A 19,846-nucleotide genomic window follows, 5' to 3' on the forward strand; every position below is an offset into this window, starting at 1 on the left:
AGCTGTAATTTGTAGAAATAAAACTTGGAAACCTCGAGCCCTGCATTTGTTCTTTCACAGAGCCAGCAGTTTGTGGAGCCCAGTGGAAGAGTTCCAGGCCCTTGAGACTCAATCCTTACTCCACCCCATAGGTGCCATGTGACCGTGACCAAGTTCACTTTCCTCATAAGTGATGGGGTTGTCAACCTCTCAGGTGAGGGTGGCTTGGGGTGACATTCCAAGGTGTCCCAAGCTATGCTGGGACCTGCCATGAATTTGGCACCCTGGGCTCAGCGTTTGTCTTTATACTATTGCCCACAAAATGCTGCAGCTCTCACTCTTGCCAGATCTTGTGCTCATGCTTGAGGCTACACCAGTATGTTCATGTTGTGTCTTTAATATGAAAGGGTCTTCCAGAGTCCCACAAAGTACTGTGAAGGCTGTGTACTTAGTTCCAGCTCTGCTGGAGGTCCTCTGGGGCCTCCCCATCACCTGCCCCTGAGTCCTCTGTCCACATCAGCCTCAGCGACAGTGTCTTGGTCCCCCTTGGGCTTGGTCTGGAACTTCTGCCATGGGTGGGGGGTTTCCTCTGCTGGCATCATTTTCAGCCACTGCTTATAATAAGCTCGAAAGCCATCGATCTTCTCCAAGTAGGTGTTTTTCCCTTTGAACTGTAATTGGAAAAGTATGGAATTCAGGGGTTCAGAGGAGCCACAATTAGAATCACAGCACACTACTTACAGCTAATCCCAAACCACAGCTGCTGGCTCAGGCCTCAGAAGCTGTGGAAAAGGGACAGGGCGCCAAAGCTGAGTATCCTATAGAAAAGCCAAGTTGCTACACCATGAGGCAGATCCAGATTCCCATCTGTTAACAGCCCTTCCTAAATACTGTGGTGTTCTGCTCCTGTGCCCAGGGAAGTCCCCATAGTCCCCCGAGCTGGACTCACTGGGCCCCACCACCTGTGCCTCTACAGTCTGCCGAGTGCCTCCACCTCGGCACGGCCACTGTCTCCCTTCTGACCGCCGTCTCAGCACTGCTGCCGTGGTCTCTGCGGAGAGGCGGAAAGAAAAGGAGGACACAGCTGCACCAGGCAGATACCAAAAGAAAGCTGGTAGAGGAATAATAGAAAAAACAAGAGTATCAGAGAGAAAGACTGCATGATGATAAAAGGATCTATTCAAAAGATTTAACAGTTCTTATATGTATCTAGTGTAGCCTGAAAGTACACAAAGCAAAACCCTCACAACCACAAAAAGAATAACCCCACTCTCAAGGGAGGATGTATGATTTGAATACAATAAGCTGTAAGTACTTCGTTAGTCTGGGGACTGCTGACAACCTGAGAAGACCCTTAGTGGGCTGTACATCACAGAATGAGACAATCTACTAACTAGTACATACTTGCAACATGCAACCACAAGACTAGTATCCGGAATATATAAAATCCCTGCAGAATCAATAGGACTAACAAACAACTGCTCAAAGATGGCCAGCTATGCCCTCTGCCTTGCACCCTCGCACTGCTGTCTCATTCTTACTAAGCCTAAAATGGCACTCAAGCACACCTGCACAGCTGTCCCTGACCCCATAACCTGGTGTGTCCTTGCCCACTTGTCTCCCCACCCATCAGATGGTGCTCCTCCAAGCCACAGCTGCTCTGGAGTCAGCACAGGGTCTGACTCAGTAGACCTAAAAACTGAACCCCCGAGGCTGATGTCCTCAGAACAGCATGGAAAAAGTGGCCATTAGAGAACATTCTGTCACTGCCCTACTACCATCCCCTTTCACTTGACAAGAGTTGTACTGGTTACAGGCAGTGGGCAGGCACCAGGGATCCAGGTGAGCAAGGCAGGCAGTCTCCACCTCGAGGAGTTTACAATTTCATGAAAGCAAGTCACACATACACATGTAAGTACAGGCTGTGAAACATGAAGAAAAGGAATAGTGCTGTACGTAATGGGAAGGGAGGCAGCCAGATGGGTATCTGCTGAGAAAGAACCATTTAAGCTGAGACCTACAGGAAGAAAAGGAGCCAGTTATGTAAAAAAGCAGGGGGAGCCTAGTCAAGGCAGAGAGAATGCAAAAAGCCTGAGGCAGGAAAAAGGCTGATGTTACCTAAAAAAGACAGAAATCCAAAGGGACTGACAGAGTTAACAGGGAAGAGTGGCCTGAGATGAAAGCTATGTGGACAAGGATTTGCAAACTGTGGTCTAAGGAGGCTGGGATTTTTCTCTCCCAAGGGAAGCTACTGACAATTTAAAGCAAGGGAATGCTAATCCCAGAAGGCCAGCACCGGGGATGGAGGTGGAACAGGCTAAGGAGACAGTGGGCACATTAGAGCTTGGTGCACACACCCGGTCAAAGGTGGGTGGGTACTGGGCCGCAAACTCCAGTTGGCGGATGACCACTTCATTCACTGGGACTCTGTTCTGCTTCATGTCCTTCAGGATGTTGATGAGATAGGTATAGTCCAGCTTCTTGAGGGCCGCGTTGATGAGGGTGCTGTAGATGTGGGTGTTGGGGGTCATCTGGGATTTCTGGAATATCACAGATATACAATCAGCAAGAAGATGGAGGTTGCTAGGGCAAGGCCTGCTGCAGCATATCACTAAGTCTGCGAGTCAAGTCTGCTCTGCAGACCAGCAAACAGGGACAAGACAGGCAGAATCTCGTAGCAACAATGGGCTTCACTGCTCCCTCCAAAAGGAAAGGCCAGGTGCCCCACTCTGGGTCCATCCCATATGGCTGAGAACCTCACCTTCTCGGTCCTCAAGAATTTGGAGAGAGAATCTTGCTCTCAGAGATTGACTCAGGCAGTAAACCAGAGGCAGGAGACCACCTCCTTGGTTCTTGGCTGTGGGTTTACTGCACCCCCTGCCTGCCCTCCAAAAATCTGATATATCCCTGCTCTAGTTTACCCTTTGTCCCTCCTGAGTGTTGGGGCCAAGACTTGCCTCCACTCCTCAATCTCACCCCACTGCCAACATCTCTAAGATTGCAACATCCCTGCTCTCAATGCCCAATCCTGCAGCAGCTCACCAGGGTCTACCTTCTCCCAGATTGGGCCAATGATCATTCTATACTTGAAGCTAGAGTGACCCCACTCTCCCTGCTCTTGTCACCCACCCCCAACACAATTTATCCTGTCTTGGTGCAGAGGCTTGGGGAGTTTGGAAGGATCCCTCTTCCCCTGACCCATATTTCTTCCTGAGCATCCACACAGTGCTCCTCAGCACCATGGGTCCTGCCCAGGCCTGGGCCCCGCTCACCTTCATGTCTGCCAGCAACTGCAGACCATCCTGTGGCCTATGGCACCCAATAGCCAAATTGCAGAATGTCTGGAGGTTGGGGACGATTCCCCTCTTTGCCAGGACTGGCAGCAGCGCCTGTGGAAACAGACATGGCATCACCATAAGCTGTAACCCATCCAAGCTGGAGACCCCAGGGGCACAGCTCTGCTCCAAGGCCACAGGCTCCCTCTGATGGCTAAATTGGCAACTGGCCTCAGCCCAGTATTCAAGGGCCCAGGGTCCTGTCCAGCCAGCTCCCCAGAATTCAGCCGCTCTGTAAGTATACCTTGCCTTCCAGCTTGCCCATCTCCAACATGCTATCCCTTCTCCCTGAATGCCTTTCATATTCCTGTACCTCTCTACTCCTCTGTTGGCCAACCATCCCTGCACTTGGGCCTTCAATGTCCATGGAGCACTCGGGGCCTCAGGGGCTCACATCCCACGGTCCAGGGCAAGAGACACCAACAATCAGGTGATAAGTGCTGGCTAAGGAGCCTGGCAGGAAGTAAGGAAGAGGACAGAGGATACCTCTCAGCCTGGCTGGGTCAGGGAGGGCCCCAGGGAGGGCGCTACCATATTTAGCTTATCTAGAGATAAGCTCTCTGTACTATAGGCCTGAAGGCAGAGGCTGTATCTTTGTCATCTTTGGTGTTCACAAGTGCCCAGGCTAGTGCTCTGGCAAAAAAAGCATCACACAAAAACATGTGATAGGAATAGACAAAATCCCATGAGAGCCCTGGTGTCCCCATCTCTGAAGTAGGGAAAGCCACATACCAGCACTGCCTCCAGGTGCGGTCAATAAAGAAACAAATGGATGTGGAGGTCTTAGAACAGCATCTAGCAGAGTAAGTGGGACGTTGTTAAGGGGGGGCGAGGGGAGGTGGCTGAAGGGTAGGGATACTCAGGAGCCACCAGCCTCTCAGGTCACATGTCCCCATGGCTCCCATGGCCCTTGTCAATGTGAGGATATGTTTGGTGTCTGCCTCCCAACAATCTGTGAGCTCCTTGAAGAGGGCAGGGAGTGCAGCTTGCTCAACTCCCAGCTTCTCACCCAAACCCAGGCCCAGAACAGGGTCTCTGGACAGTCTGCCCACTAACTGTGGAAAGAGATGACATACCTGGCAGGAAGCCAGGTCCCGCAGTCAGAGAATCAAAGGAGGAAGGGAAAGAAGGGGATCCTGCCTCCATGCTCACCTTTGCTCCCTCCAGATCACCCAGCTTGCTCTTCTTCCTCATCAGAGTGTTGAAGAATGTCACATCGGCCTCTACCTGGTGTGTGTCCAGGATGGTCAGCAGTGAGGACTCTGAAGGGCTACCGGGATCTACCACCTCAGCCAGCAGCGTGAGGGTTTTGACATCAGGCCGGAGCCCATGCTCTGCCATCTTGCCCAGGAAGCCTGCCAAGCCCCCCATCAAGGCCAGCCTGTCAGCTGGGGTGGTCACAGTCCCAAAGGAGACCACAGCCGGGGAGACCGCCCCAAGAGTAAGGAGGTTGGCCTCCAGCCCCCACAGAGGCAGCTCTGAAGCCATAGACGCAAGGGCCACAGTGTGGTCAGGGTCCACCTTGGTTTCCATCTCGGGCTGGGTCTTGCGGGGGACTTTGGCCTCCTGAGGCTCTGGAAGCCTCTCAAGTGCCTGAGAAGGTTCCAGAAACAGCTGCCTCTCCAGGGCCTCCACATGCAGCCTGGCAGATACACTGTCAACTGTCCCAGTCTGGGCTTTCCTCTTTGCCCACTGTCCACGTGCTGGGGGCTGGAGTGGCACCGCCTCTTCCCTGGGCCTCAGGAGCAGCGCTGAGGCCACTTCTGGGTCCCCCAGGCCGCAGTCCCGAGCTGCCGCCAACAGTAGATTATAACCATGTCGGCTTGGCTGGAGCCCAAGACTCAGCATTTGCCTCCACACCTGCCAGGGAGAAACAAGCCTCAGCTCCAGGTTCCCTCTAAGGAGGGAGCAAGCCCTGAAAGTCAGCAACCAGCTGACAAACACAAAGGGTACAGGAAGAACCCAGAGAGTATCTGACCCTACACCAGGCTCTGGGGAACTAAGAATCATAAGAATCTGGAAACTATGGGAAACTTCAGGGGGTTATCACTTCTTTCCTCCCTTTAGCTCACCCCAAAACTTCTCAGTTTCATCCCTCTGCTCTTTCTCATGGCCCCTGTAACAAGGAACAGGCTTTGCCCCAGGTCCCTGCCCACCTCTCTATTCCCCTGGGGATTAATGGCCAGAGAGGCTAGGTTCTGGAAGAGTCTAAGCCAAATTAAGGATTGGATTCAGCTGCACTCCCTGAGTGCCTGCTCTGCACCCTCCCCCAAGCAGCCTTCTCATGCTTGAGAGTACAAGGTTGGTGTGGGTGGAGAGGGACTCAGCCAGGTTGTGGTCATAGGCAGCCCATTTCCTCATGAGATGAGATCACTTTCATCCCCACAGCACAGTGCCTAGCCCGTTCTGTGTGTTCTCCAAAAAGCTCTGCTCTGATCACGTCTGGGTGACTGACATCAAGGCAGCACCACATGGGATCAAGGTATCACTTGTTCCTCTTTGTCTCTGTGCTCAACAGAAGGCCACACTCAGTGGGCCTAGAGCTCTGATTTCCTGCCCTCAAGAGGGACCAGTGAACAGGTAAGGCAGAGGCTGGTAAGGCCCAGGTGGGCACAACTAGCAAGAAGACTGCTATCCACCGGACAGGGTCTTGAGGAGGGCAAGGGTCTTGGCAGGTACCTCCACATGGAACGCTGACAAAACTGACTTTTACCAGGGACACAGACCTTATCCCATGGTGACAGGGATTCTGACTTTAGAGTCAGATGAACTTCAGTTCAAATCCCAGCTCTACTGCTTAGTGGCTGTGGAATCTTAGGCAAGTTACTTAACCTCTGGAAGCCTCAGTTTCCTTATCTGTAAAATGAGGCTAATGGTGCCTAGATCAAGCAGTTTAATAAATACAAGACACTGCACAGCTGCTAGTGTTACAGACTGTTTCTAACTAGAACAGATCTAGACCAAGAAGGAAGAACTAGGTCTCAGCCGGTTTTTAAAAAGCTTGCCGATGGCCAGTGGCCACTCCTTCTAGGAAGTCTGCATAGGGCAGACAAGCATTTGGTCCGGAGCTATCCCAGATTACTGGGGCTTGAATTCTATGTGAGCCAGCTACCTGGGATCCTGCTGAAATGCGGATCTGAATGCAGAGGGGGCTGGGTGGTGGGGTCTGATACCCTGGCAAGGCCCAGGTGAGGTTGATGCTGCTAGTCTGTGGGCTACCGCTGAAGTAGGGGGGCTCTAAGTGAGCTGTGGGGACTTTTCCACTCTGAAGAGCTAGAACAGCGGTCGTACCACTGCTAATACTGCCTACCCACTTGATGAGTGGAGTCCTTCCTAGGAATCTAAGGCGGGATTAGAGAAGCAGGTCTTGACTTGGATGTCTGTGAGACTCTCCCAGGACTTCATGCCACCCCTGGGGGTCCCCTGCAGAGATACTGGGGGGAGGACCTGTAGAGGAATGGGTGAGCAAGTACCCCAGGTGGGTGTGCTGCAGGCATTCAGGAACCATAAGCTCAGAGGATGCAGGCTGACTGCACAGAAGTCTGATGAGCAGAGTAGGAGAGCGTGAGCTGGCCGTGCCCTCATTCTCAGGGCAGCATGCCTCCAGACCACCTCTGGGGGCCTCCTTTCCCCGTGGGTAAAATAAGGTGGCACAGGGGAGCACTGTGCTCTGGGAAGGCCAAAATATTGCAAATATAAAAACACCCAGCCCAGGGCAGAAGAAGAGCTCCAGAAATGCACACAGGATCATCATTTGGACCCAGACATGGGTGCATGGGTGGGGGGTTGGGGGGATGAAGACGAGAAAAACAGGAAGGCAGAGACAGGAGAGACAGACCTGTAGGGCATATCGGAAGCCTGTCTTCTTGTCCTGGATGCAGCCCATTAGCAGGAAACTGAAGGTCTCCTCTGTGACCACGTGCCCTTTATGAACGATCTCCTGGGTGAGGGAATGAAGAGGTCCTGTTGGGAACCTGTGGCAGAGCCCAGACCCGCCTGATGGGTCTGCCGCGGGGCAGACACTCCTGGGGAAGGCCCAGCTCCACACACCATGAAGAGGGGGAGCCGAATCTGGCTCTGGGGCCAGCTCCGAACCATTTCCTGAGCAAAGCTGTCCAACTGCTGCCTGAGCTTCCTCCCCTTCTCTTTCCCAGGCCTCTCTTCCCAGCTGCTCCTATCACTTCTATGCAGCCCCTCTGCAAAGACCACCCAGTGATCACTTTTAGCCCCTGTACTCGAAGCTTTGGAATTGCAGAGCCAGCATCAAGTCCCAGCTGTGGGAGAGTGGCAAGGCTCCCCGGTCTCTTTCCTCAGCTATGAAGTAGGATCACAGGCAGGATTTGCCTTAGAGGACCTTTGGAACAACCACATAAAAGTGTGGTGACTGCACACAGCACGTGCTCATGGCACTAGTTACCACTGGTCTCTCTGCAGCCAGTTGGGGTTGGCCACAGCATTCTTGAGACACCCCTTCTAAATCTCGGCACCTCAGGATCTCCTCCTCGAGCTGTCTTCCTCTGTCTCTTGTCAGCATAGGTGCTCCCACCCCCCACTGTTGCCATTTTCCTACCTCCCCATTGCCAACCCATCCACCTCAGTGAGGTTTTAGCCTGTGCTCTCTCGTGTGCAATCATAACTATCTCTTAACTGATCCCTTACCCACCAGCCAGCGTAACCTGCCTAAAATACCAATATGACAGCTTTGCACAGGTCAAGCCAGAGGCCTATCAGCCACACTTCTTTCAGATGCTTCAGGTACTGGCCTCGCTCACAGCACCCTCTGGAGGGATCTGCCCCCCACAGGGAGGTCTCTAGGCTCAAGACCCCATGGTCCTCCCTCTCTAGCAGGGCAGGCCCACTCAAGGTAACCAACCAGGCACTGGCCAAAGCCACGTGGTGCCTGGACAGTCCATCAGGTCCTCTCTCCTGGGATGAGCAGGTGGGACCTCGCTACACACGGTGAGGAAAAGTGTCAGTCAGTGATGTAAGGATTGAGAAATAAAGTAGTCAAGTCACTCTAGGTAGAAGGTAAGAACAGAGAGAGAAATGCTTAAAGGAAGAGTATGAGGACAAGGCCACCAAGGGCATACTGAGCCTGGACACGGTCCTGGTTCTCCTAAGGTTTGGCTGTGGCAGCCCTGCTTCCCATAAGCCTTTGTTTCAGTGTTAACTCACATCTGTCTCACTTCCTTGCAACCTAAGAAAGCAGAACCACCACCCCACTCATGGTGCTCCCTGCTCAAAACCCCTCCTGGTCTCCTCTGTAAACTAGGAATAAAAAACCTTACAGGGTCCTGGCCAGGTGGTTCAGCTGGTTGGAGTATCATCTTGTACAACAAAAGGTTGTGGGTTCGATTCCCAATCAGGACACATGCCTGGGTTGTGGGCCACGTCCCCAGTTAGGGGTGCACAAGAGGCAACTGGTCAGTCAATCCTTCTCTTACACATCAATATTTCTCTCCCTTTCTCCCTCCTTTCCCGTCTCTCTAAAAATAAATAAACAAAATCTCTTTTTTAATAATAAAACATACCTTCGGGTGAGGATTAAAAAAATTTTTTTAATTTAAATAAAACCTTCTTAAGGGGCCACTGAGGAGTATAAGAAGCTACAGGCCAAAGCCCTTACACAGACAGATCCACGTTCAGTGCCTTGCACTTGCCTGTTTCCCTCAAACCTGACACACCAAATGGCCAGACTCCGTAGCTCCCAGGATGCCACGGCTTTGGCTCCTACTGTTCCTTCTAAACAGGAGGCCTTCCCCTCCTGATCATCTTTACTGTTGTGAGGCCGCCTTCCTCCATAGCCCCACTGAGCCCCACACAGCATGTCACAGCACACAGCAGTGCACAAAGCCCACTGTCCTCATGGGGTTAGGGGCCTCTGTCTGTCAGACCAAGGCCTCTGAGAGCAGGGTCTCATCAGATTCATCTGTGAACCCCAGAGCCCAGCACGGGGCCTGTCCCATTGGCGTCTGAGCCTTCCTGTGTGAGGGAATAGATGGCCACAGCCTCACACTACTACATGGGACAGATCCCAAGAGGGAGGCAGGAAGGAATGGCATCCCTACCTTGAACACATCGAGGCACATCCTAAGGTCTGCACACCTGGCAGCCATCTTCAGCAGGGCGTGGTATGTTTTCAGGTTGAGCTGGAAGTTTCTGGCCTGGAGCTGCTGCCGTAGCTTCAGTGCATGCTGCAGAGCAGAGTCCTTCCAGGGGGACTCGGCACAGACATTGAACAGGGCTGTATAGGTGGCATCTGAGGGCTCCAGGTCCCGCTTTTTCATCTGTGGAGATGGGGAGAAACTTGGAGGTAGCTTCAGGATCAGCTGGACACACAGGTGACAGCCACCCCAAGAAAGCTAGAAAGGACTCCGTTACTGCATTCAACAGGCCTGGGAGCAGGGCCTGCACTGAGGCAGAGCTGAGTGACACATTAGAGGTCAGCTTTCCAAAGCTGACTCAGCCAGAGGGACTCAGAAAACTGATCTTACACCCATTTCACCAAGCAAGAAACCACCCTCCCCATAGCGCTCATAAGCTCACCCTGGCCCTGAGGTGCTTTATGCAGGGTCTTCCTGATGCTCTCACCCCCTGGCCCTGGGGTGGATCTGGTCTGAGAAAGGGTGGGAGGCAACAATGAAAGTCCAGCTCCAATGTTTACTAACTGAACAATGGTGGGCAAGTTAGCTCCTCACTGAAAAAAACAGGAATAATACTGACACCCTAAAAGGCCATTGCAAGGGTAGGGAAGAAGAGTGGCCCCCAGACCAGCAGTAGCCAGAAGCATGTGACTGCAACACATCTCAAGGCCCTGCACCCTTCAGTGACACAAACCCCAGGCTGGGTCCAGCCCTCTGGGTGACTGAGATCCTGATAAAGCCAAGTGCTCACTGTTTCCCAGAGAAGGGCCACCTGGCCAAGAGCAGCCAATAGCTGCTGTGGAAGAGTGAGTGCAAAGAGCCCTGGCCAGACCGCTTTAGGTTCAAATCCCAACCCCAGAGGTAACCTTGGACAAAGCACTTCATCTTTCCAGGTCTGTTTCCTCACCTGAAAAAGGAAGATGGTGATCCCAACTTCAAGAATGATGGACACTATGTATGTATTCACACATTAAACAGATGTGTACTAAGTACTTCCTACAAGTCAGGCACTGGCCAACAGTGGCTACTAGGACAGCTACAGCCTGTCTCACTGAGCCTGCACTCTAGCAAGTGACACACACAACAGATAATAAGTAACCAACAACGGTAGTAAGTGTTGTAAGGACACCCACAGAACACAGGCTAGAAAGATTAAAAACAGTACCACCCTGACCAGTGTGGCTTGGATGGACATTGTTCCACAGGGCGAAGGGCTGTCGGTTCAATTCCCGGTCAGGGCACATGACTGGGGTGCGGGTTCAGTCCTCAGTCAAGGCGTGTGTGAAAAGCAACCCATCGATGTTTCTCTCCCATGTTGATGTTTCTCTCCCTCTTTTTCTCCCTCCCTTCCCCTCTCTCTGAAAATAAATAAAATATTTTAAAATTTAAAAAAAAAAGGAAAAGAGAAATAGTAACTTCATGGTGGAGAAACCTGGCAAATACCACTTAACCAAGTGACCAAGGTAAATGTCACCTGTGATAAGTCACACTGATGTTGTGAAACCCTTGTATAAGAAGGGCACTTCACTCTGTGACACTTTTTCCCCAAACTATAACCTCAGTCTCACCACGAGAAATGGACAAGTTCGCAAATGAAGGACACTACAAAACCCGACCAATACTACTCAAAATTGTCAAGACCATGAAAAACAAGGAATCTCAGAAAATGTCACAGATTGGAGAAGCCAATATGGGAACCTGGATCGGATACAGGAATAGAAAGGGGGATATCAGTGGAAAACTGCCGAAATCCAAATACAGTCTGAAGTTTTGTTAACAGTAATGACCTAACATGGTTTCTGTTTCGACAAATGTATCATCGTAACGCAAGATGTTAACATGGGAGACCGGGAGATGGGAGTATTCGGTAACTTTCTATACTATCTTTGTAATTTTTCTATAAGTCTAAAATTATTCTAAAATAAAAAGTTTATTGGAAAAAAGAAAGCAGCAAAGTAATAGAAAATAACTAAGGTTAAATAGATTGGCCTGGGCTTCTCTGAGGAGGTGCCGTATGGGATCCTCCAAATGTAAGGAAGTGCTGCTAAGAACTCAACCAAGAGCCACAATAAATATGCCACACACACACACACACACACACACACACAGCCCCTTCCAATTAGCACCTGAATGCTTTTCTGCTGGCCAGGGGATCAGGGCAGCCTCCTGTTTTCCTATGCCATGACATATAACTAGGTCTTTTAAAGAATATGCTACTATATCATTTGTAAGTACAATTCTCTACCCTTGCCTCCAGCTAGAGATTATTGGGCGTGGCATAGGTGTATCCCAAATGACAAAACTAAGGCTTCCAAGAATCCTTGCTGGAGTAAAGGACATCCCAGCTTCTGGCTAAAGAAGATGGGATCATTTCTGCTAGAGTCCATAGCTCTTTCCTCACTCACAAAGGAAATACCTTCTTGATTCTGAGAATAACAAATACAACACACCCCAGTGGTGGGTGAATGTAAAGTAAAACCATCTTCCAAGAGAAATAAAAGCCATTTTTCCAAGGACCAACTCTGGGAGAAAGGTGTGTGTCCATGTGTGGGGGTGAGGATACGGATAAGAGAAAAGAAAAACTAGGAATAACAGTGAAAAAAGAAGGGGGTGGGTGGGACCTGCCATGGTCCAGGCAGATGCTATAGAACTTCCCAGGTCATCTCATGTAATTATCCAAGATCACTTCCATTTTATAGACGGCAAAACTGAGGCCAGGGAGGTTAAATCATCTGCCCAGAGTCAGGTACTAGCAGGTGACACATTCAGGATTGGCACCCATGCTCTTTAGATCCTTTGCCCCTGCCACCGCTGTGCCCCTGACTCACGTCATTGTAGAGCCTGAAAGCCTTCTTCAGGTAGCCGGCCCGCCCACAGCCCCCAATCAGCACCGTGTAGTTGCACTCAAGGGGCTGGAGCCGCTCTTCCTTCAGCATCTGCCTCTCAAACAGGTCCAGGGCCTCTGCCAGCTGGGGAAGGAAGGAGCAAACAATGGAGCAGGCTCAGGGTGGCCTCAGAGACCCTCAGCAGAGGGAGGGAGTTTGAGATTGAGTGACCTTACCCAAGCCTAAGACCAGACCTGCCCAGGAGCCCAACACCCACCCTGGGACTCTGCCATCAGCTTCTTGGTCCCTGTGCTCTGAAGCAGGGGAGCTTTGTGGTAATCAGGAAGGAAAGCGCACTGGGCTCCCACTACCTATGGGAGGTCTCAATCCCACTGCCATAGTCACCTTCCCTCTAGCCACAAGCTGAACTCCTTGAGAGCAGGGGCCAAAAAGGTCTTGGCATCTCCATGGGCCTACTCTACTGTGGAGGCAAGGCCTGGCACTCATTAAGTTTTCAGAAAATGTTACTTCCATGGATCTCAAGACCAGTTTTGCCCCTGCTTCCTTGGTGACCCCATTCACAGTGCCTACCCCCTGGGTCTGAGCTGGATGGGAGGCTGGGTTCTAGTCAGTTTGGTGAGCATGCTCAGAGCCACTGTACTGCACAATCACAATGGGCCATTCACAGCGACAGCATCCCGAGATGGTGTAGGAGAGCAGCCCTGGGCGACTAGCTTCTTCCAGTTCCAAGCTTCCTAGGCCCACAGCTGTCTTTGCCTCCACTCTAAACCATTCCCCTTTAAATCCTTGGTCACTCTTTTACTCCTTATTTTTTCATCCATTCATTCAACCAGTAGTTACTGAGTCCTACTATGTATGTGGCAGGCAAGATGTATTTGCTGGGGATACAGCTAAAAATAAGAGGGAGCTCTCTCATGAAACTCATCTTCTAGTTGGGAAAGACAGACACCAAATGAGATAACTAAGAAAAAAATATAGACTTCTGGCCAAGATGGAGGCATAGGTAGACATGCTTCGCACCCTCCACAACCATAAGAAGAAATACAACTACCTCAAAACTAAAAACAACTAGAACTACCAGAAAATCAAACCATATGGAAGTCCAACAAACAAAGATATAAAGAATAAATACTTATCCAGACAGGTAGGAGGGGTGGAGCCAAGGCGGAGAGGACACGGTGTGGCGACAGCAGTGGTAGTGGCAGCAACACCAGCAAGGCAGTGGCTGTGGCTGGCCGGTGGAAAGCACGGCCACACATTATAAAAGTCGGGAGGGACACCTGGAGAGTGATCCCAGCCCCAGACCACACCATGCAGCTCACGGTACCAGCACCAGGGAAAATAAAGCCTCATTGCTTCTAACCTTGAAAACCAGTGGGGGTTGGGGAGATAGAAGGAACTGCTGGTCTCTCAGCAGAGTGGTTTGTTTATAGGCCCCCAGGGTCCTAGAACGTACACAAACCCATCCACTCTGGGAGCCACAATCAGAGCAACAGCTAGAGGGCTGCCAGTCCCATACAGGAAGCAGGAGAAGTGCCTGGAAAGGGGGTGAGTCCTGAGCAAGAAGCATTGTTCCCTCTCTTACTCTTCTCCCACATACAGCACCACAACGTGGTGAAATGGGTTGACCCACACTGATAAATACCTAAGGCTCTGCCCCTTACAACATAACAGGTACAACAGCTCAACCTAAGACACAGAGGCAAACACAGGAGCCTGTCAAGTTGAGGAGGCGGAGAAGTATGGCCCAGAAGAGGGAACATATCAAGGTTCCAGTGGGAGAACAAAGCAACGAGAAGATAGCTAACCTAACAAAAGCAGAGTTCAAAACACTGGTGATAAAGATGCCCACAGACTTGACAGACATGCTTGAGTACAGCAAATGCAGAAGGGAAGAAGTGAAGGCTATGCTAAGTGAAACAAAGGAAAATCCACACAAAACCAAAGGTGAAGGGAGGGGAGATGGGGTTCAAATCAATGATTTGGAACATAAGGAAGAAATAAACAGTCAACCAGTATAGAATGAAGAAAGAAGAATTGGAAAAAAACAAGAAGAGGCATAGGAACCTCTGGGACAACTTTAAATGTGCCAACATCCAAATCATAGCGGTGCCAGAAAGAGAAGAGCAAGAGCAAGAAATTGAAAAGTTATGTGAAAAAATAATGAAGGGAACTTACATAATTTGATGAAGAAAATAAGACATATAAGTCCAGGAAGCACAGAGAGTCCCAAACAAGCTAGACCCAAAGAGGATCACACCAAGACAAATCATGATTAAAATGTTAAAGTTTCAAGATAAAGAGAGAATCTTAAAAGCAGCAAGAGAAAAGAAGAGAGTTACCTACAGATGAGATCCTGTAAGACAATCAGCTGATTTCTCAAAAAGAAAACTGCAGGCAAGAAGGGGCTGGAAAGAAGTTTTCAAAGTGATGAAAAGCAAGGACATACAACCAAGATAGCTCTATCCAGCAAAGCTATCATTTAGACTGGAAGGGCAGATAAAGTGCTTCCCAGACAAGGTAAAGCTAAAGGAGCTCGTCATCATCAAGCCCTTATTATATGAAATGTTAAAGGGACTTATTTAAGAAAAAGAAGATCAAAACTATGAACAGTAAAAATGAAAACAAACTCACAACTACCAGCAACAGAATCTAAAAAATAAAAACAAAAAGAATAAGCAAACAACCAGAATAGGAACAGAATCATAGGTATGGGGATCATTTGGAGGGTTATCAGCTGGGAGGGGGAAGGGAGAGAATGGGGGGAAAAGGTGCAGGAGTTAAGAAGCATAAATGGTTGGTACAAAATAGACAGGGAGATGTTAAGAATAATATAGGAAAGGGTGAAGCCAAAGAACTTATATGCACGACCCATGGACATGAACTAAGGGGGGGGTGGGACTGCTAAAGGGAAGGGGGGTCCTGGGTGAAGGAGAGCAAAGGGAAAAAATATTGGGACAACTATAACAGCAAAATCAATAAAATATATTTTTTAAAAAGAAAAACATATAGTATGTCAAGTGGTGATAGGTGCTATGTACTCAAATGAAGCAATTAAGTGCTAGAAGAAGGGTGTGGGCAATTCAGTTTTAGAAACAACAGCCAAGCAGGGCCTCAGAAGGTGACAGGTGAACAAAGATCTGAAGGAGGTGAGGGAAGAAGCCCAATGGCTATCTGAGGGAACAGTCAATGCAAAGGCCCCGAGGCAGGAGTACGCCTGGAGTTGGAGAAGCAAAGAGGAGGTTAGGGTGGATGCAAGAGGGTAAGTGGAGGGATGAGGGTGGTGAGGTAACGGGGAGCATGGAGGGTGGAGGGGTGGTGGTGGCAGATCTTACTGACTTTGTAAGCCATTGTAAGGACTTGTGTCTCTCTCTCAACCTTCATTATGAAAAATTTCAAAAATACGCAAAAGTGGAGAGAACAGTGTTAACTATAATGACTATTAATGTTTGGCCAATCTCGTTTCATCTATACCTTGCACTTCCCCTCTAAACAGAATTTTTAAAAGCAAATTCCAGACATCCTATCATTTCATTTATAAAATCTTCTAAAGAGAATTTTAAACATAAACAAATGTCATTATTGATACCTAAGAAGGTGAACATCTTCAATGTCATTGAATACAGTAGGAGTTTTGGAGGAAAGACTAACACTATCTGCTTTAATAGAACAGCTTTGTGCTGTGAGCCGACATCCAGGCAAAAGGTGGCAAGAGCAGTGGGGAGCCCTGTGACAAGTGTTATAGCTGAAGGGTGTAAGGAAACTAGGTCTCGGTGTACAGCAGTGGGGTTTGAGAAGTGTTAGGGCTGACAATATTTTGAAGTTAGAGCTGGTAAGAGGAAGAGAAGAGTTAGGAATGATCTGAAGGCCTTTGGCCTGGGCAGATGAAATAATGGGGTTGCCATTTAATGAGATGAAGAAAGTAGGCAAAGTTGGGAACAAAAATTTCAAGTCCATGTAAGTAAGTATATGGGAAATGGTGAGCAAGGAGCTGTGTAGGCAAAAGTCACAAGCCCTCTGCTGGGGGGCCTGCAAGCAGGCCCCCCTACCCAGGTGTCCTGTGATCTCAGCCTGCAAGAACTTGCAAGCAAGTCTTGCTGATGCCAGCAGCTGCACGCAGCTCCCGGTGACTGAGTCACGGAAGCCAGGGAACAAAGCGGGCTGAAGACCTAAGCCTCTTTCCCATAGTGATAACATCGAATGGTGCAGACCCTTGGACCCTTACCTGCACACAATTCTTGGGGGCCGGTTTACAAGTCTCTAAAAACAAAGAAGCTTGAAAATTAGTGTTTCCTCTCTCATAGCAACTATATCGGATGTGGAACAGACCCTTGGACTTTTTGTGATTTACCGCTTTGCTCTGTAGCCCTATAGGTTAATGTTTGTCCCTCTTAGTGGAATCATGTAAGCCTTTTAGCTTTGTAGCCCTATAGGTTAATGTTTATCCCTCTTAGTGGGATCACGGAAGCTTTTTAGTTCTGTAGCTCTATAGGTTAATGTATATCCCTTTTAGTGGAAAGAATGTTTGTTACTATGTAAGCTTTTTTAGTTTCTATTTAGTTTTACTTTAAAAAAATCTTTTCTGCAACTCAATAAAAGGAATGGTAGGGCTGTGAACAATCGCTGATAACCAGAAAGAGTTATAGCCCTCTGTTCGTTGCTGGCCACTCATCCTGCTTGCTGGACTTAATCTCAGTGGCTCTTCCCACAAATATTAAATGCAAGAGAGCTGGACATAACAGATCAGGAGACCACAGGAAGTCCAGGCTGGAGATTCAAATACGAGCTACAGTGAGGAAGGGGCACTGAAAGCCAGGAGGCTGGCAGGTCACCGAGTATAGCACCCAGGGTGAGTGAAGACTGGGAAGAGCCCTGAGCATCCCCATCTTTAGACACTAAAAAGGTAGGGCAGCCCCTCACAAAGTACTGAGCTACCAGGGATGTAGGAGCCAGGAACAGCAGAACCCAAAGGTTCTCTCACCTTTCCTTCCTTGATCAGGTGTTTGCACTGGAAGAAGTACCAGTAAGGGCTGTTTCTCTGGCCCTGCCATGATTTTGGCTCCAGCTCCCTTTCCTCATCTTCTTCATCTTGTTCCTTGAGCCGTAGGTTGTACAACTGGGCCGTCGATTTGCGGTACACTCTCCGGGAGGAGTATTTATCAGAGAAAGTCCCAAAGTTCTCTTCCTCCTCTTCCTCCTGTTTGGCCATGGGGCTAAGCTTGCTCGGGTCAGAGCTAAGGCTGCGTGTGTTCTTCTGGGTCCCCTGCCAGAGAGGCAGCTGAGAGAGGGAGCTGCTGATGGCTGCTGGTGTTGGCCTAGTCAGTCCCATGGACCTCGGCCATGCAGGCCCCTCCATACCTCCTGCCCTCCTGGCTCTGAGAGGGTCAAGGTGTTGCAGGATGGACAGTCCCAGGGGGCGGGGGCTGGAAAAGAGCCGGGCAAGTCTCACCAGGTCCATCTCTGGCTTTTACTTCCAAGGCCTGGCATAGGTCAGAAAAATAATGAAGTCAACTTATGTTCATAGTCCAAAAAGGCAAAAAGAAGACAGAGAGGTGGTTACAAGCATGAGCCCTTAGGTTAGAAAGCCTAGGTCTGACTTCAGCTCTGCCAAACAACCATCCACCTGTCCCTGGGCACTCACTGCTCTGGCCTCGATCTCCTCACCTGTAAACTGGGGCTAAAATAACATCACCCACACAGCACTGTTTTAATGAAGCAATGATTGAATGAGGTCTCAGATATATAGCGTGCAGTACAGTACTGGAACAGTAGGCACTCAATAGATATAAGCTAGTGATATTATCAGGCCATCATCTAAAAGCCGGGGTGCTGAAATGAGAGCCGAGTTTGAGACTTGACCGGAGATGTGTGAACATAACCATTACTAGACCTTTCTGTGCATGAATTTCTTCAGCTTAAAATGAGGGTAATCCCACTCACCTCACCAGAGTGTTATAAGGATTAAATGAGGTGTTTTAGCTCAATGCCTGGTATTTAATAGGTATTCAAATATTGCAGCTATTATAATTTATTATTAGGAAAAAATGTTGGTATATTGGGCCTCTGCCCAGGAAAGCTAATTCAAGCACATCTTTTCTGCAAAAAGCTGTGCACAAATGCGCTAGAGCTGTGGTGTCCAATACAGTAGCCGCTGGCCACATGTTGCTGCTGAGCACGTGAAATGTGGAAATCACACCAGATTAGACCTCATACAAAAAAATGTAAAATACACAATTATTTTACATGCTGAAATGATAACATTTTAGATACTATGAGCTAAAGAAAACTTAACATTAATTTCACAATTTCTCTTTACTTAATGAGGCTACTTGAAAATTTAAAATTACAAACATGCTCTCACTATACTGCCATTGGATAGTGCTAGGCCAGAAGTCCTGCTCTGCATACTTGAAACCCTTTCATAAAAAAAATCAGAATAACCACCATAAAAATATTTTAAGGTCTAGTTATACCAGATGACTGTCAGAAAGACCTCAGAGGTGATGACAGATTGAACAGATTAATAATGGAGGCCCAGGGAGGAGAGTGACTTGCTGGAGGCCCTGCAGCAGTGCTGTGGGCCAGACTGGTCAGCTGTGGAAATGGGCTGGAGTTGATGCCAGGCCACGGATAGCCTCTCTTGACCAGCATGCTAGTGACATTAGTGCAGAGGACCTTTACCATTCCGTGTCTGGTAAAGCCTGCAACTCCAACAGAAACAAAACGTGAGCACATAGGTAATTTTAAATTTTCAAGTGGCCACATTAAATAAAGTGTTTACCTACATCCAATGAAATACATGGGATTACAAAAATATATAAAAAAATAGGTATCAAATATTTTAAAACCAAACTTATGCTATACTAGTATATATGCTTCTTTTCAACACACTAAAAACAAGATCCTGTCATCATGTCAAAGAGTGATGTGTGGAAATGGTGACTTGTAGTAGTTGCAGATACTTTATCATTTACACTCATCCCCACTTGAAATCACGACTTAGTTTTGGGCAGTGCTAACGCTACTCGTCAGTCAGGGAAGGAAATGCTCAATTTCACAGCGGCAATAAAGGTGTACTTTTCTTCCTACCCAAGTTCTTTAACCTGCCCAGGCTAATAACTCCTGAATTATAAATACACAGTCTCTGTGTTCTCTCGGAGGAACCACCCCTCCTCCACAGACGCTCCTCCAGGGCCTTAAACCAACCCGACCCCTCCACACGGGCCTTTAAAGCCTCGGTTTCCTCGCCGCACGTCCCCGACTCGACGCTGGCTGCGACCTTCGCTGTCCCTCTGGCCTGTCCCCACTCGGATCCCAGACTCCTGTGAGGGTCAAACAGAAACTCACTCCGAGTCCAGCCAGTGGGTGCCCGCGTCGATCCCGCCCGGGCCCGCGTCCGCCTCGCCTCGCAGCGCCGTGAACCCAGCTTTCCTTCCCCTCCACCCTCCCCGAGCGCGCCCCAGTCGACCTCGTGCAGATGCAGTCTGCGTCGCAAACTCCCCGCGCGTGATTGCAAGTTAGACTGACGCTCGGCTGGCAGATA

General features: G+C 49.2%; 1 protein-coding gene across 3 annotated transcripts; it reads right to left on the bottom strand.

Annotated features, from left to right (window-relative positions):
* Position 1: 1 nt before the first annotated feature.
* On the bottom strand, positions 2-19,835 carry PTCD1 (pentatricopeptide repeat domain 1). Of its 3 annotated transcripts, none has more exons than XM_090276657.1 (8): positions 19,651-19,833; positions 17,285-17,783; positions 9,383-9,601; positions 7,153-7,254; positions 4,467-5,174; positions 3,252-3,368; positions 2,337-2,519; positions 2-650 (listed from the first exon to the last, which is right to left on the bottom strand). In XM_090276657.1, exons 2-8 carry the CDS (start codon positions 17,759-17,761, stop codon positions 468-470), a joined length of 1,989 nt encoding a protein of 662 aa, XP_090132783.1. In that variant the 5' UTR covers positions 17,762-17,783; positions 19,651-19,833; the 3' UTR covers positions 2-467. The 3 variants fall into 3 exon arrangements, with proteins under 3 accessions (XP_090132783.1, XP_090132785.1, XP_090132784.1); XM_090276659.1 differs by lacking the exon at positions 19,651-19,833 and adding an exon at positions 12,286-12,426 and having other exon boundaries at positions 17,285-17,773; XM_090276658.1 differs by lacking the exon at positions 2,337-2,519 and having other exon boundaries at positions 19,651-19,835.
* Between the last annotated feature and the right edge of the window lie 11 nt (positions 19,836-19,846).

Source organism: Furipterus horrens, unplaced genomic scaffold (assembly GCF_987537825.1).
Source record: "Furipterus horrens unplaced genomic scaffold, mFurHor1.1.pri manual_scaffold_5, whole genome shotgun sequence".
NCBI classification, from domain to species: domain Eukaryota; kingdom Metazoa; phylum Chordata; class Mammalia; order Chiroptera; family Furipteridae; genus Furipterus; species Furipterus horrens.

Coding starts and splice junctions, on each gene's coding strand:
- PTCD1 (XM_090276659.1), bottom strand. CDS start 17,761: ATGGACCTGGTGAGACTTGCCCGGCTCTTTTCCAGCCCCCGCCCCCTG. Junction 7,255..9,382: donor TGTGCCTCGATGTGTTCAAG/GTAGGGATGCCA, acceptor TCCCTCACCCAG/GAGATCGTTCATAAAGGGCA. Junction 3,369..4,466: donor GTGATCTGGAGGGAGCAAAG/GTGAGCATGGAG, acceptor CTGTTTCCACAG/GCGCTGCTGCCAGTCCTGGC.